Raw genomic sequence first — 14,529 nt, 5'->3', positions numbered from 1 at the left:
CTATTCCCTAAGCATTGCACTTAGAAGAGCTGCCCCTGGCTGGAGAGCAAAGCTTTGTGTTTATTGTTTTTATAGCTGCTGTAATTTTAGTGCACGATTCCAGCTGAATACTCAGTGCCTGTCCAGGGAAAATGGGCTGGCTATTTCCATTCGAAAAGCTGGGTTATAGAAGTTCACTGCACCAGATGGCTGCGCATACTTATAATGCTCTGGATTATTAAAGGGCTGTTGTATTTTCCTCTTTCATCCTTCCTCTATTCCTCCTCCCCACATCAACAAATTAATGCTGAATGCTTGGGAATCTGCCCTACGCAGACTTTAGCACATTTCATCTTTTCACTGGAAACTTTTTGTTCCAGCTCTTTGGAACCAGTTGGCTTTGATCACCTTGTTGCAATTATCTGGGGGCTGAACGATGCCCAGGTCAGTGCAAACCTGGTGTTATTGGAGCCCCAGCACAGCCCTAGGCTGGTTTGCCATGACATGTGTCACAGTTGCAGTCCCCAACCTGCTCCTTTGGAGTTGACACTTCTTGCTTTCTGATGTCATGTGGGAATCTCCTAAATGAGACAAAACTGCTGCGTCATTTATAAATAGGTCATGCAATGAAGAGAGTTTTTGGGGACATTCTTAGAATCATTGAAGCTGGAGAAGACCTCTTAGAGCATCAAGCCCAGTTAATTTCCTTCTCAAAACTAACAGCATGTCACTTGTCTGCCACCAGAAACATCAGAATTTAAAGGTGTAGCTGTTCTAAAAAATAACAGAAGCTGAAGAGATGATGATGAAGGCCCTGCCTTCAGCACCACACATATTTTGGCTTGACTTATTTTTGTGAAAAGAAGATAAATTTAAGTCACTAACTTATTTGCAGTGCTGGCTTTGGTGACCGCTTTACAGCAGCTCCCATTGCAGGCAGAATAAAATTCAGGGACTTGGTTCTGGTATCCAAAATCTGCTCATTTTGATCAACAGATCTAAAGAAAGCTGCTCTGCCTCTGGCTCCCAGCCCTGCCTAGGTCCATGCAGTTGGGTGAGGAGATGCACAGTGGTCACACAGGTCAGGGTTTGTTTCCAGCACGTGTTGGGAGGTCTTTGCGGTGCTCGCCGGGTCCGTGCTCACATCAGCTGCAGGGGAGAGAGGTGGGTTGGTTGTTCAAAGCAGAGAGCAGCAGTTGTTTGTTCCCCACACGCCAGCGTGGCCGGTGCCTCAATAGATTGTAGCTGATGTGAATAACAAGCAGGGCTGGTGAAGGGATTCGGTGACACAGAGCGGAGCGCTGCACGCAGTCGCCCAGCCTAAGTGACACTCAGAGGAGATCTCTTTCTTCTTCTCCTCCTCCTCCAGCCTCGGAGCCTAAGTCTGAATAAAACATAACACACTTGAGAGCTCTTTAAGGCATTGCAAAGGAGGCTGCTTTCCCCTGAGTTTGTTATCTAGCAGGGCTGGAGTTGCAGATGGGTGAAGTGCCCTGTGTTTTATGCAGCTTAGAAATCTAGGAGATGGTTTTGTAGGGAATGCTAGTGCACCTCAGAAGCAGCAGCTGGCATTCCTGAGGGACCAGGGCAAAGTGTCTCCACCATAGGAGTCTCTCCCATTGTCATTGAGGCTGTAAGACAGGCTGTGGGATGGGTTCCATACTTGGTTGAAGAGCTGCTAATTCTGGACTCTATTCCAGTCTCTCTCTTGGGCTGATGTAGCTCCTTCTGCAGCTATCTGGTGACTCATGCCAAGGAATGGCTGAGCTGAAAACCCTAGCTGAAAAATTTACAGAAACTCCCCAGTTTGGCTTCGTTTGTTTGCACAAACCAAACCATGTGTGCTGGCACAATGGGGAGTGCAGCATCAAACAGGAATGACAACAGAAATGTGTTCATCTCCTGTGATGCGGAGAGTTGCTGCTAGTGGTGATAAAGGCACAATGTGAAGGCAGTTCCCTCTGACCAAGTGGATGCATTAAACCCAGTCTGTTTGTTGGGGCAGGCTTATTCCCAATAAATCTATCTTATCTTATGAAATTTCAGAGTAGATATCTGAAGGTTTTCTGTAGGAGAACCTTGCAGGAGCCTGTGTGCTACTGCAGGGCTCCTCAGTCTCTTTGGAACTTTGAGGCTTCTGCAGTGCTCAGACTCATCCTAGGAATCACTGGGACTGGGATATTTTTCTTGGGAATCAGTGGGACTGGGATACAGTATTTTTGGCCTAAGAGCAATCTTTTGCAGCTGTGATAACATGATTTGTGCTTCATGTTTTTGTAAAGACTGACTGGCAAGGGAGATCCAGGCCTTTCCCTCACCTTCCTCATAAACATTGTCTTTCTTCTCCAGAAAACGTGTAACTTAGGTAGGAAAATAGAATGTATCCTTCCGTCAGTGGGTACTGTTGAGACTACAAGCAGAGTTTAAACTCAGATGTTCTTTGTTCTATTTGCACACAACTAACCAGAAGATCCCTCTGCAGCTTTGTGCAGCCCTTCTGCTCCCCCCACTTCTTTTTTCCTTTTGAATTGTGCTGAACCATGTTTTCAGTCACTGTGCTAAACTCTAGAGTTACAGACTTTACTTTCCAGAGGATGTGTAGTCCTCCCTCCAGCATGAGGCCAATAGTCTCCAGTGTTAAATGAGTCTATATCCAGGGATTGTCTCATGAGAAACCAGGTTTTTGAAGGAGGCGCTGCATGAGGTATCCCAGACAGAGAACACAATTGCTGTTTTTAGAAAAACTGGTCACATGTAGGAGGTCTCTGTTGGCATTCAGGTGGTACTGCTGAGCTTCAGCTCAGAATATGGCTATTTCACCTTTTTTTGAGGGTGCTGAGGCCTTGGCACAGGTTGCCCAGAGAAGCTGTGGCTGCCTCATCTCTGCAAGTGTTCAGGCCAGGTTGGATGGGGCTTGCAGCAGCTTGGGCTAGTGAAAGGTGTCCCTGTCCATGGCAGGGAATTTGGACTAGGTGAACTTTAAGGTCCCTGTCAACCCGAACCATTCTCTGCTTCTCTGCAGAAAGACACCAGAACTTTATCTTTCTGAAGCTACACAGTCTAACAGAGGGAGCAGAAGTTGTACTGAAACTGCATCACATTTGAAAATGCTTTCTAGCGAAACAGAAGTGCAAGTGTTGGTGACTTCTCTTCATTTTTTGTGGCATTGTTGTGGCATTTTTGTGCCACAGAAAAAGCAGGATTTGTCATTGCAGCACTGAGATTTAAAGGCAAGGCTATCTGATAAGAGTTTAGCTGATCCAACATTTCATGGCCACTGGATGGGAATATTTTCTTTCCAGGCTATTCTCTGTCTCTCCTCAGGCAAACAGGTGGGCAGCATCTCCTCTGGATTGATTCAGTCCTGTTACGTGAGCACATGTCCTGCACTCATGTCCTCCTCAAACACACCAGTGTCAACCTTCCTCAGCTCCTACACAACCCTCTGCTGCTGCCTTGAGTATTAATTTGGAGGGGTAGTGGGATTTTGCTATGTTAAAACCGCTGTTTTGTCAACTGGTGCAAGTCTTCAGGAGAGTGGATGCATTTCTCCAGGGTCTGAGGTTGCAAATTGCATGGGTAGAATGTAGCCCTATGTATTACTAAAGAAAAAGCTTCAGTGAAATAGGAAAGATGTGTGTGGTGCAGCAAATCAAACCTTCAGCTGTGTAAACAGATCAATAAACTGATTTGTGTTTGCTGACCAGAAGAAAAATCTAGTTGCGGGTACTCCATATTCACCATTTGTGGTGAAACTAGAGTAATTGGGATAATGAGAAATCCAATGTGCTTCTGTTTGGAGTTTATTCTTCTTTAGGATTCATTAAACTGGATGGGCCTCTCAAGGTTTAGGCTGGTTATGTATCATAGTTCCTAGGCCCTCAGATTTCACAGATTTCTTCAAATTCCAAATCACCACATTTTCCATCTTTTAATAAGACTTGAAAATATTGAAGTAATATTATTCCTGGTGTTTAGAGGTTAATTTCACTCACCAGAATCTCATTTGACTGAAGTGTGAATGTGTTTGGACAGCAACACAGCTCCTGGGTTGCCTCAAATTCCAGGTTTCTGCCATTACTTACACCTGGAAAAGAAAATAATGCTCTCCTGCATGTCCTGAAGATGTATTTCTAAGTACTGTTGTGCCAGTTCTCAAATACTTTTAATTTGAGCATAGTTTGTATTTATTGGAATTTAGGTAAAAAAGGGAGAGGATGGAGGTGCTGACATGGTTGTATTTCTGTGAGGGACAGAAATATTCAGAAAGGTAAAGGGATTTAGGGTAAGAGGGGAAGAAATACCCAGGAAAAAACATGAAATTGGAGTTGTGTGGATGTGTTTTCTCCATCTGAGGGGAACAAAAGCTCTTTCAGGGTGGATATCTTAAGTCATTTCAATTGCCAGTAACAGAAATGAAGATGGTTGTGAAGAGCTCTTAAAAAGTTACTGCACAGAGAGCAAATTGTCACCTGCATTTACCTTCACTTTGAGGTAAAGTTGGTACATTTAATAGATGTATCATTAGCTTGGATGTTCCATTAGGATTGTTGGGAAGTAGAGAATGAGTCCTCTGTGAAGGAAACAGAATGGGGTGAGCTGTGGCTCCTAGAAGAAGGAGAAGGAAAGAAGGAGTTGGGGTTGATGGAGTGTAGCCAGGTAATGATGAGTTTGTGATTTTAGCTGAATGAGTAGCTGAAAGGGAGTCATAAAAAAACCTACAGAAAATGGGTTTTTAAAAGCTTTTCAAGGCAAGCTTGGAAGAGTGGAGGCAAAACCTCTTGTTTGGTTCCATTTGGATCTGTCCATCAGTGGAAGAGAGAGCCCAGGGGTCTGCAGCTGGAGATCTCGAGTGTGAAGGGATGTGCTGCCACCACATATGGTACCACCTGGGATTAGCTGAGATTATGCCAATGAAGGTTAAATCCTGCAAGTTGATTCCCCTTGCTGTTATTTAACAAATGAAGTACCTTATCCAAAGTCCGTTGGGAATCTATAGGCTTGCAATGTGATTTATATTCCCCCATGGTAGGGCAGATTCAGATTCTGTTTGTTTGGTTCTATTGTTGTGAATACCACGAAGGCTGGGCTCCTCAATGGTCCATCATTCTGCAAAGCAGACCAGCATGTCCAGCTAAAATTGAACCTTTATTGTGGTTTGCCTGATTAATTTGAAAAGGATTTTTGCTATTTTATTTACCTTCTTTATGAACAAACACTTTCATGAGTCTCTGATCAGAATTTGTCCCTGTTCTGTTCTAACAAGCACCTGTGCTTTTCTTACCATTCATTGCCAAGGTACATTTCATCAGCTAAGAAAAAGTCATTTAAGGCAGATTGTGACAAACTAATTATATATTATATTATAATTATATTCCATGTAGAGCAGTAGATGGGGGAAGAGGAAATGGCACCAAGTTGTGCCAGGGGAGGTTTGGATGGGGTATTAGGAAGAAGTTCTTCACTGGAGGAGTGGTCAGGCACTGGAACAGGCAGTCCAGGGCAGTGGTGGAATTACCATCCCTAGAGGGGTTCAAAAGGTGGATGTGATACCTGGGGACATGGTTTAGTGGTGAACATGGCAGTGCTGGGTTAATGTGGGACTTGGTGATCTTCAAGGTGTTTTCCAACCTTAATGATTCTATGTCAGAAAAACTTGAATGTTGAGAATTCTGGGGTTTTTTTTGTTAATGGATTTAATTCTTGAAATGTAGAGTGGAGCAGATTTTGACTTTGTTTCAAACATTGAAGTAGTATCTGATCTGCAGAAGAAGGGTCTGCTTCCTCCCTGAGTATTTCCATTTATATTCTGAATAGGTTCAGGAACATTTATAGGTTTTTATTCACGTAGCAGTATGTTCTTTATATCAGGTAGTCAATATAATTTTCAGTCTCTTCTCTTGCATGGTTACTGGCAGTGACCATGTATCCCATTTCAGCTGATTAAGCCAGACTGTTTTAGTCTTTGTAAAATAAGACTGTGGTACCCTGATTTCCTTCACAGACAGTTCCTCACCTAAAGCTCAAGTTCACCTTTCCTGGCCATGCACTGACAGGCTGTGGGCTGGGAGCAGCTAACACCATCCTCCTTTTCATTAAAAATCCTCCCAGGGATCTGTTCTCTTGCTGGTGCCTTGAGTCTTTTGAAAAGAAAATTGCTTTCTATAGCAATGAATGACAAAGCTCCAAAAAATCAGGACATACCTTTTTTAGACCTTCTGTGCAAGAAAAGGGCATTATTTCTGGTTGTACAGTCAGTGAACCCTGAATTTTAAAATAGCTGGGTGCTTTTCTTCCTCACCCAATGAAGAGAAGAATGAGAGACACACAATAGCAGAGTTTTGCTTTTTTAACTAGACATGGCATGGGTCCACTCAGTTTCATGTATGTCACTATTATTATATGAAAATCTTCATTGCAGAAATCTGCTCAGGATTTTTCTTAATGCAGCTTGGGATGTGATCTCCACAGACTTGAAAAATTCATTATTGGTGGTTTCAGGACAGGTGAGACCCCCAAAATACCCAGTGGTTCCAGAACCCTGCAATCATGTTCTTGCTGGCTCCATTCACCACCGGGGTTTTCTGCTGGCCACGCTGCCTTCTCCTCCTCTCTGCCCTTACAGTGGGTTTTGTCACATTTTTCTTCCCAGCTTTGTCCACATCCACAGCCTAGTCTTCACCTCATGCTGAAGGAAATGTTCTCACTTCCCACCTTAGTGCAAATACAGTATTTTGTCAGAAATGAAACAATTCAACATCTGTGGCTGTAGGTGTTTGACTCATAAGTTGTTACGGCCATTCTTGGGTGTGCTGGGAGGATATTTATTATGGGACTAATTAATTATTTTGGGCTTATTTCTTTAAAACTAGCATATTGTTAAACAAATTCCTTCCTCTTTCTGTGGTAAACATTACTGAAAATTTCTTATATCTAACATTTCTATATATTTAGAACATTTTATGGGGTTGTTTCCAGCTGGGCTGAGCTGCTGTGCCAGGGTTAACCAGTGGCAACATCTAAATTTCTGTATGGGAGTGACACCAAGTTCCACAGCAGAAAATTCTGCCTAGTTTTAGTTCCAGGATCACTGCAGAGGTCAGTGCTTCCTCCCTAGATGTGTGCCTTAAGATGAAGAGTCAGAAGAGCCCTGAGGATCTGGTGTCAGAATCCATCCTCTGTGAGCCCCTGTTCCTGCAGTAATGGCTTTGTGGGATAGAAAGCACTTGGACAGGGGAGGGTCACTAATTCATTGAGATATGGTTACTGTGCTTCTGGTGATGGATGTAGGATTTTGGAAGGTGATGTGAGAAGGTGAGGTAGGTAGGACCAGCATCTCTGGAGCAGGACATAGCTCTGCAGCAGCCGGGGCAAGCACAGGCATGTGGGGGTGTGTGACTGAGTGTGTGACTGCTGATGAACATGGAGCTGGACATGGGGAAAGGGCCTGGAAGCTGGGGGTGTCCATGTGTGTGTGTCTCTAAGGACAAGGACAAAACTCCCGGAAGATCTGGGGTCCAGATGGACCAGGGAAGTCCCAACCACTGCTGGAGAGATGGTTGGGTCTGGGAGTTGACTGAGACCCTTGAGTGTGTGCACATGGGTGTGTCAGTGTCTTCAGGCTGGAGGGTCAGCTACTGAGTGCCTGAGCCCAGCTGCTGGAGGGATCTGCTCTGCACCTGTGCACCTGCAGATATTTTCCACTAATGCAGCCTCTTCCCCTAACGTGGAGTAGTTGTGTCTCATTCTCCTTGGGCAGATAGTGCCAGTGACAGCTTGGAAGATTTGAGGATAAAAGAGAGAGGGGAAGTGGCAGACATGGTTGGAATTAATTAATCAGCAAAGCTGTGCTGGGATGTTTCATTCCAACCCCCTCTTTTGTGTTCCAGCCCTGGCCCAGCGTGTCCAACCTGGCCAAGGATTTCATCGACCGCCTGCTCACGGTGGACCCCAGCGACAGGATGACGGCCTTGCAGGCCCTGAAGCACCCGTGGGTGGTCAGCATGGCAGCCTCCTCCTCCATGAAGAACCTGCACCGTTCCATCTCACAAAACCTTCTCAAGAGAGCGTCCTCCCGCTGCCAGAGCACCAAGTCAGCGCAGTCCACCCGCTCCAGCCGCTCCACCAAATCCAACAAGTCGCGGCGCGTGCGGGAGCGGGAGCTGCGCGAGCTCAACCTGCGCTACCAGCAGCAGTACACGGGCTGAGCGCCCGCCGCCGGTCTCCTCTGCGCTGCAGGTGTGCACACACCCAGTGAGGAACGGCCACGTTCCTCCCTCCCTCCCTCCCTCCAGGCGTTCCCCCTCCCACGAGGAGGTGTCCCCCTCACCCCGTGCGGAGCAAAGGGAACCTTGTGGTGGCCGTCCCGGCCTGCGAGCTGTGCCGCGGGGTCTCGCGCCAGAAACGGGGGAGTCCTTGTGAGCTCGGAGCCTCAAGGAATTAAGGAGCCACGTGGGGAGAAGAGCTCTTTCTGTAGCCCAGGAGCTTGGTTGTTCATAGTTATTTATTAATTCCAGAGCGTTTCGTTTCTCTCACTTGTGTATGGAAAAAAGAAGAAATCACTTGGTGTGTCTGTGCATGCGCGTCCATGCGTGCACATACACGTGTGGGGGTGTATATGTATTTAAAAATGATGTATACACAGATTTTGAGCTGGTTTAGTCAGACTCAGCGGTGCCTTTGCAGCCAAGCTGGAATGAGTCATGTGCAGTTAGAAGTGGGATAGGTCTGACTCACTGGTGTGCTGCCCACCAGCTCCTCGCCAAAGAGATGCCAGACAGCAGTTTTCCACCAGGGCTGGGAAGCTGCAAGGCTTCCCCCAAGGGCTGCCATCCTCCTGATGACGTCAAGGGCTCACTTGCCTGATGGTTTACCCCTGGAATTGTCCTTTCCCTGTTTGCAGCAAGACCAGTGCCTGTCATGCAGGGTTTGTTGTTCTTGTGGCTCTGTGGTGTCTCCGACGTGTTACACACCTTGCACCCTTCAGAAGAAGATAGAGAAAGCTGAGTTTTGTTGTGCTAAGGGGAAAAAAGCAGGGGAAGTTTTAGGGATGTTCTTCCCACCCCAGAGGTGGGATGGGCTATAACCACTGTAAGCACAATGTTACCAACTAATGTTATCATTGCACCAAAACTTTGGTGGTTCCAAGCTGCTCCCCTGCTTTGTGTGCCTGTCCTGCCTCAGCACTGCCATCCCTGCTTTGGGACAGCAGTGGTGGGAGCTGCTGGGGGGCCACAAATGGCTCCATAGCATCAGGGTAGAGACTTGAGTAGTGGAAGCCCAATCTGGGAGTGTCAGCACTGACAGTACCCTGGAGACATTGTACAAATGCCCTAGAACTGTGAGGGGTGACTTAAGTTCACTGGGAAAAAGCTGCCTTTGAGGAGTCCTTGTGCTGTGTAGGTGATGAGGTGATCTCTTATGAAGGACTCTCAGGGGAAGTAGGGGCTGCAGAGCTGAGCTCCTTGCAAGATTATCTCCCCAACTAGTTACAGCAGCAAAGTGGGGCTGATGGCACAGGCAGAGGATGGATTTGGCTTCTCATGGTAGCAGAGACAAGATCAGCAGTGAAGGAAAATGCTGGGGTTTGAAACTTTTCTTACGAAGCCACACAATTTGCTTTGTGCTGTGCACTTGGGAAGAGCTTGCTTGGCTCTGGGCTAGACGTTCAGGCAGTCCAAGCCCAAGAGTCTGGTGAGCTTGGCTTTTTACTAGGATTGATGCCTGTGCCTGTGCTCCAGTGTCAGCAGGGCTGAATTGGTCAGTCACATCTCCAGGGAGCACTCAGAGTCACTCAGCAAACAGCAAAGCAGCTTTAGTGGGAGAAGATTTGAGTTTTCTGTGCTAAGGCAAAAGAAAAAAGAAAAAAAATGTTTTTGTGGGGGTGATTTTCTGGGGGATTTCTGGCTTCCCACCCCAAAGGTGGGATGGGTTGTAAAAACCAGCCTGGTGTGCCCAAGCATGTGGTGGGGCATACATCAGAAACTTGAGGACAGCCACTGTGTGTAGCAGTAGTGAATTCAAAATCCTTTGTGTGGTTTTGCATGCTGTTTTGAAAACCTTACATCCTTTGCAGGCTGCCCTTGCTCTTAGCAACCCATCCTACCATGTCACACGCAGTCTTTCTTCCATCAGCATTAACAGATACTGTAGAATTCCCCAAATTTGGTTTATTTTTTTCAACTCTGTGGGCTACAAACAAAAATATTTTCAGCATCTTTTACCTCCTCACATTGTTTTTTCCCTAGTTTATTACCATGAACTATAAACTAGATGTGATTTCTGACAACACAGGCAGCTTGCCACATTGTGCTTCATAAACAGTTGAGTGTCCCTCATGGTACTGCAAACAGCTCTCCAAGAGCAGGAGCCCCTCTTGGCCAGTGTCAGCTGGACCGTGGGGGCCCTGCAGGGCAGGTGGTGGCTGGAGCTCCCTCAGAGCACTTCTGGTTCTGAGCCATTACTTGAAGAGGCTTTGGTGTGTTTGGAGCATCACTCCAGGCACTGTGATTGCTTTTACCTCTTGGCTGCTCCCATGGCTCTCCCCAGATTATCCTGCATTTTTATCCATATAACAAGGATTTTGCCTGTGTGAGGGGGTCAAACTGATGAACTGAGCCAAGACCTCCAGAACTGAGACCCTCCCCTTAACCACTAGACCATCAAAATGCACAGGCATCATGCAGATACCTGCCCATGCTGTTCCTTTATCCTTCTCTTATGGGATGAGGAATACATAAAGCTCTGGGCTAACCAGGCTTGTTTCTCCACCTTCACAGAGCAGAACAAGAATCTTCTCATCTGTGACAATTTTTGTTTCATTGATCTTTTCAATAACTGTTTTTTCACCAGGGAAAATTCGGACTGAGCGTTTGTGGTTACTTTGGGCTGGAATATGTTTTGGGAAGCAGGAGGTCACTGTGCAGGTTCCTGACAGTGTCAGGTTTTGGTGGTGATGCCCTGTAACTAGGAGTGAATTGGCAGAAGGGAGGATCCATCACATACATGACAATACTGGATAACTGCAGCTGCCTCTCCATGTTATCGAGGTGTGTGCAGTCCTTGGGCACTCCACTGCTTGGGAACTGTGGGAAGAGGACCAAGGCCATCCAGAGCTTTGGCTTTTCTAAAAAAAGAATTCTAATTATTTTCACAAATGGAATGTTTTCTTGTGAGCATGGAAAAAATCAGTGTAAACTTAGGGAAATCTTTACAGGCTTTCCTTTCATCATTCAGTTTTTGCACTCTTGGCTCACTCCCTCTTCTTTTTCTAAATCCAGTATTCGTAGGAACTTTGCAGTTAGACAATAATGTGTGGCCAGAGGGGAGATGAGCAGAGCTCTGTCCAAGTGACCCTGGAGTCCTCAGTGATCTTTCACTCAGTCTGGAAAACTGTGGTGATCCAAATGCCACGTTGGAAGGTCTGGCTTAAGAACAATTCCTCAGGTGCTTTTATTCTTGCAAGTGGGACACGTTTTCAGTTGGGTCTGATGTGAAGGGGGACAGGCAAAGTGCTGTAATTCTGAGCCATAGTCCAGGTGCCTTCAATCTGTCCTCTAAGAAGCTCTTCACTGTGAATTACCTTGATCATCTGTCTTCATTCCACAGGAGCAGCTCAGTGCTCAGTTGGTCTTAAGTCTCAGGAGTTTACACTTTTCAGGAGTGCCTTTTTTGGGGATTTTAGGAACTAAAATCTCTCTCAAATGTTTTTTTTTCTACTCTTTCATTTAATTTTTTTTAATGTCCTTCTTTGACTCTTAGTGGTGGTTCTTAATGTGGCTGGCAGGATGTTTTTGGGAAACTTCCCTCCTGGATGTGCAGGGAGGATAGAAGTAACACCTGCCTGTTCCAGACCACCACAAATCTGAGTGCTTCTCTTTTGCCGGCTCTGGCTCACGCAGGAAAAGTGGAGTTGGAATGACACCTAGTGGCAAACTGTGCACAGCCCTCTCCTCGCTGAGTCCCCTCTGTTTCTGGCTGAGATGCTCTTTGAGGAGTAAAGGGAATTGAGGTGGTTTGTCTTTTGGAACTTAGCAGTACTGTGTAAAACAATCCCATCCTTTTGTCCTGGGAGTTTGGCTGCTCTCTCGGGGGAGAGAATTACAGCTTCAAAGAATGTGGCCTGTTGGTTCCTTGATTTTTATTATTTTTGTTGAGGGTTATTGGAAAATAATGTGAAAAAGTCTTCCAGAAATTGCATTAAGGGGTCTAAAGATTCGCACCCAGGTTTTTGAGTGCATAGGGTATTTTCCTAAAACAGTAGTTACCAGTCCATGGTTAATTTACTTCTCACTCAGGCTTCTGGAAATCCTAACACATCGAACCAGTGGGAGTAGAAATCACCCTTCCTTCGATCCTGAAGAAGTCTGTGCTCTTTAACCCTGCAGTTGTGATAGCATCCAGATGCTCCTGCTCTGTGTTGTTGTTGGAAGCACACAGCTGTACATGGAAGAAAGCTTGAGAGCCTAGTGAGGAGCTTAAGCCCAGACAAGAGGGCTCAGACTTGCTGGCTTTGGTGGTGATGTGGAAACCAGCTGCAGTGTAGGGGCTGCTTCATGTGTTTGTTCTGGATATGATAAACCCTCACGCTCTTCTTTGGAATCTGGGTATTTTCCTCTTCTAGGTGAGATATTTTCTGTTCTGGTAATTTTCACTATTTCTGAGGCCATGCTCCATTTCTCAGTCCTGTTTTCTACCCGGGTGTTTGGCTGCAGTACTAGGAGAGTCAGCTTTTATCTGATGCACAAACTGGAATAGGAATGATAGTTCACTTGGCTGCTGGGCAGCAGCTCTGGGTTTGGCTCTGCAGGAGCTGTGGCAAGTCCAGGAGCAAGGTAAAAGCTTCCATACGGTGCCTTTGAGAACCTGCAGTGCAGGCTCAGCTCAGTCTTGTACCACAAAGGGCAACTACTGGCTTTTACAGGCTTCTAATTAGGCTGTGTGGGGCCATATTGTTTTAAGTAATGATACTGAAGATTTGTGGGGGGTTGAGGTGGGATAAATTAAAATCTCAATTGTTTGACTTAATTTAGTTTTCTAAATGATGCAAAGCAACACAGACATTGGCTTCTTTGGCACCAGTGTGAGCCCTAGAATTTGCAGGAAGGGTGGTTGTGCCTCTCACCCACTCAGCTTTCCCGTGGAAAGTGTCACAAAGTGCCTGTACCACTCAGTGCATGGAACCAGTCCCAAGTTGCCTTCACTACTCTTGGGAGGGTTTTGGTGCTTTTTTTAACCACTCAGTCTCCTCTTTCACCCTGGATTAAGAGTGTAGCACTCCAAGGCAGGTGCCTGCATGTCAACTGTGCCTTACTGTGCAGGAAACTTCCCAAAGAAATAAATGTGAACTCCAGGGATGTGCGGTGGCAAGCGGCATCATGGAGCTCAGTGCCTCCCACCCTCAGTGTGCCAGCAGGAGCTGTGCCTGGTGACAGTTGTCCCTCTCCCACTGTCCCCCTTGCCTGGTGACACTGCAGATGCCTCGTGGGCGACGGGCGAGCTCTGGCTGCTGTTGCAGAGGCCGTGGCGCTGTTTGCTGGATGTGGAAGCGATTCCTGGGGCAGATCCACGGCCCCGCGGGGTGTGGTACAGAGCCCAGGTGCCGTGAGCTTTCCTGTTGCCTTTCCCTACGGAAGGAACCTCCCGGGAAGCCCTCGGGATCGCAGATCTTCCGGCACTTGGTGTTATTTTCGGTCCGGTTTCCGGTGCTGGGCTGGAACGGTTTGGAAGCGACTCCGGTCTCATCCAGTCGGTCTGTGTCCCATCCAGTGTCCCATGCTGTGCCTTGCCTTTTGAGTCCTGGCTTTACTCTAAGGCCCATCCTGTCAGAGGAGCTGGGATCCATTGTAATTAGTCTGTAATGTTCAAGTTAGAGTGTACAGAATTATTTATTTGTTGTACTCGTTCTGCTAAAACATGTCCATGTATTCTGTGTACCCCACGGCTCTGCTGTCCTTACTTCTGCCTGGTGGATCACCCGTGGGCTGGCTGCTGGAAGGCGATGATTTCCAGGCTGGGAACGATGGTCAGTAAATACACGGAGAGCCAGGAGGTGCTCACCCTTCTCTTACATTCATAGATCACAGCAAGAGGTACCAAAGTGCCCATCAGAGGGTTTGCTGGTTTCTCTAATGCAGCTGCCAGGCCAGGAGCTGCCCAAGGGAGATCTCGTGTGGGACTGGGATATCTGTGGGATGACCTGGATGTGGCAGGCACTCAGCCTGTTGCTGGAAGTGCAGCTGGGAGGCTGAACAGCCACTTTGGAACATCATTGGCTGCAAGATGGTAGGTGGACCAGAGGAATGCTCTGGTTTGTCCACAGCCACTCAATCACCTCTCCAGTTTTAGTCTGAGTAGCTTCTATGGACCAACAGGAAAACTTGTAATGTCAAGTGAACAATGCACACCCCTCTTGAGACACCTCCTCTCCAGGATTTTCTGGGGGCAGGAGACCCTATCCCAGTGGTGACAGAGCTGACGGAGAGCTCAGCACACAAACCAGATGACCCATAGTGCTTCAGTTGGTTATTTCTGTTTGAAGTTCCCTGTAGC

General features: G+C 46.7%; 1 protein-coding gene across 2 annotated transcripts in view; it reads left to right on the top strand.

Moving 5' to 3' along the window:
- Positions 1-13,913, top strand: part of PSKH1 (protein serine kinase H1) — a 30,179-nt gene extending 16,266 nt beyond the window's left edge. For both annotated transcript variants that reach the window (XM_021541154.3, XM_077786368.1), the window contains exon 4: positions 7,869-13,913. In XM_021541154.3, coding sequence (XP_021396829.2) covers positions 7,869-8,186 — 318 coding nt within the window. In that variant the 3' untranslated portion in view covers positions 8,187-13,913. The remainder of the gene's footprint in view (positions 1-7,868) is intronic.
- The last annotated feature ends 616 nt before the right edge of the window (positions 13,914-14,529 follow it).

Source organism: Lonchura striata, chromosome 13, assembly GCF_046129695.1.
Source record: "Lonchura striata isolate bLonStr1 chromosome 13, bLonStr1.mat, whole genome shotgun sequence".
Taxonomy (NCBI): domain Eukaryota; kingdom Metazoa; phylum Chordata; class Aves; order Passeriformes; family Estrildidae; genus Lonchura; species Lonchura striata.
Note: the sequence above shows the minus strand (reverse complement) of the source record. Positions and strands in the feature narration are given on the sequence as shown.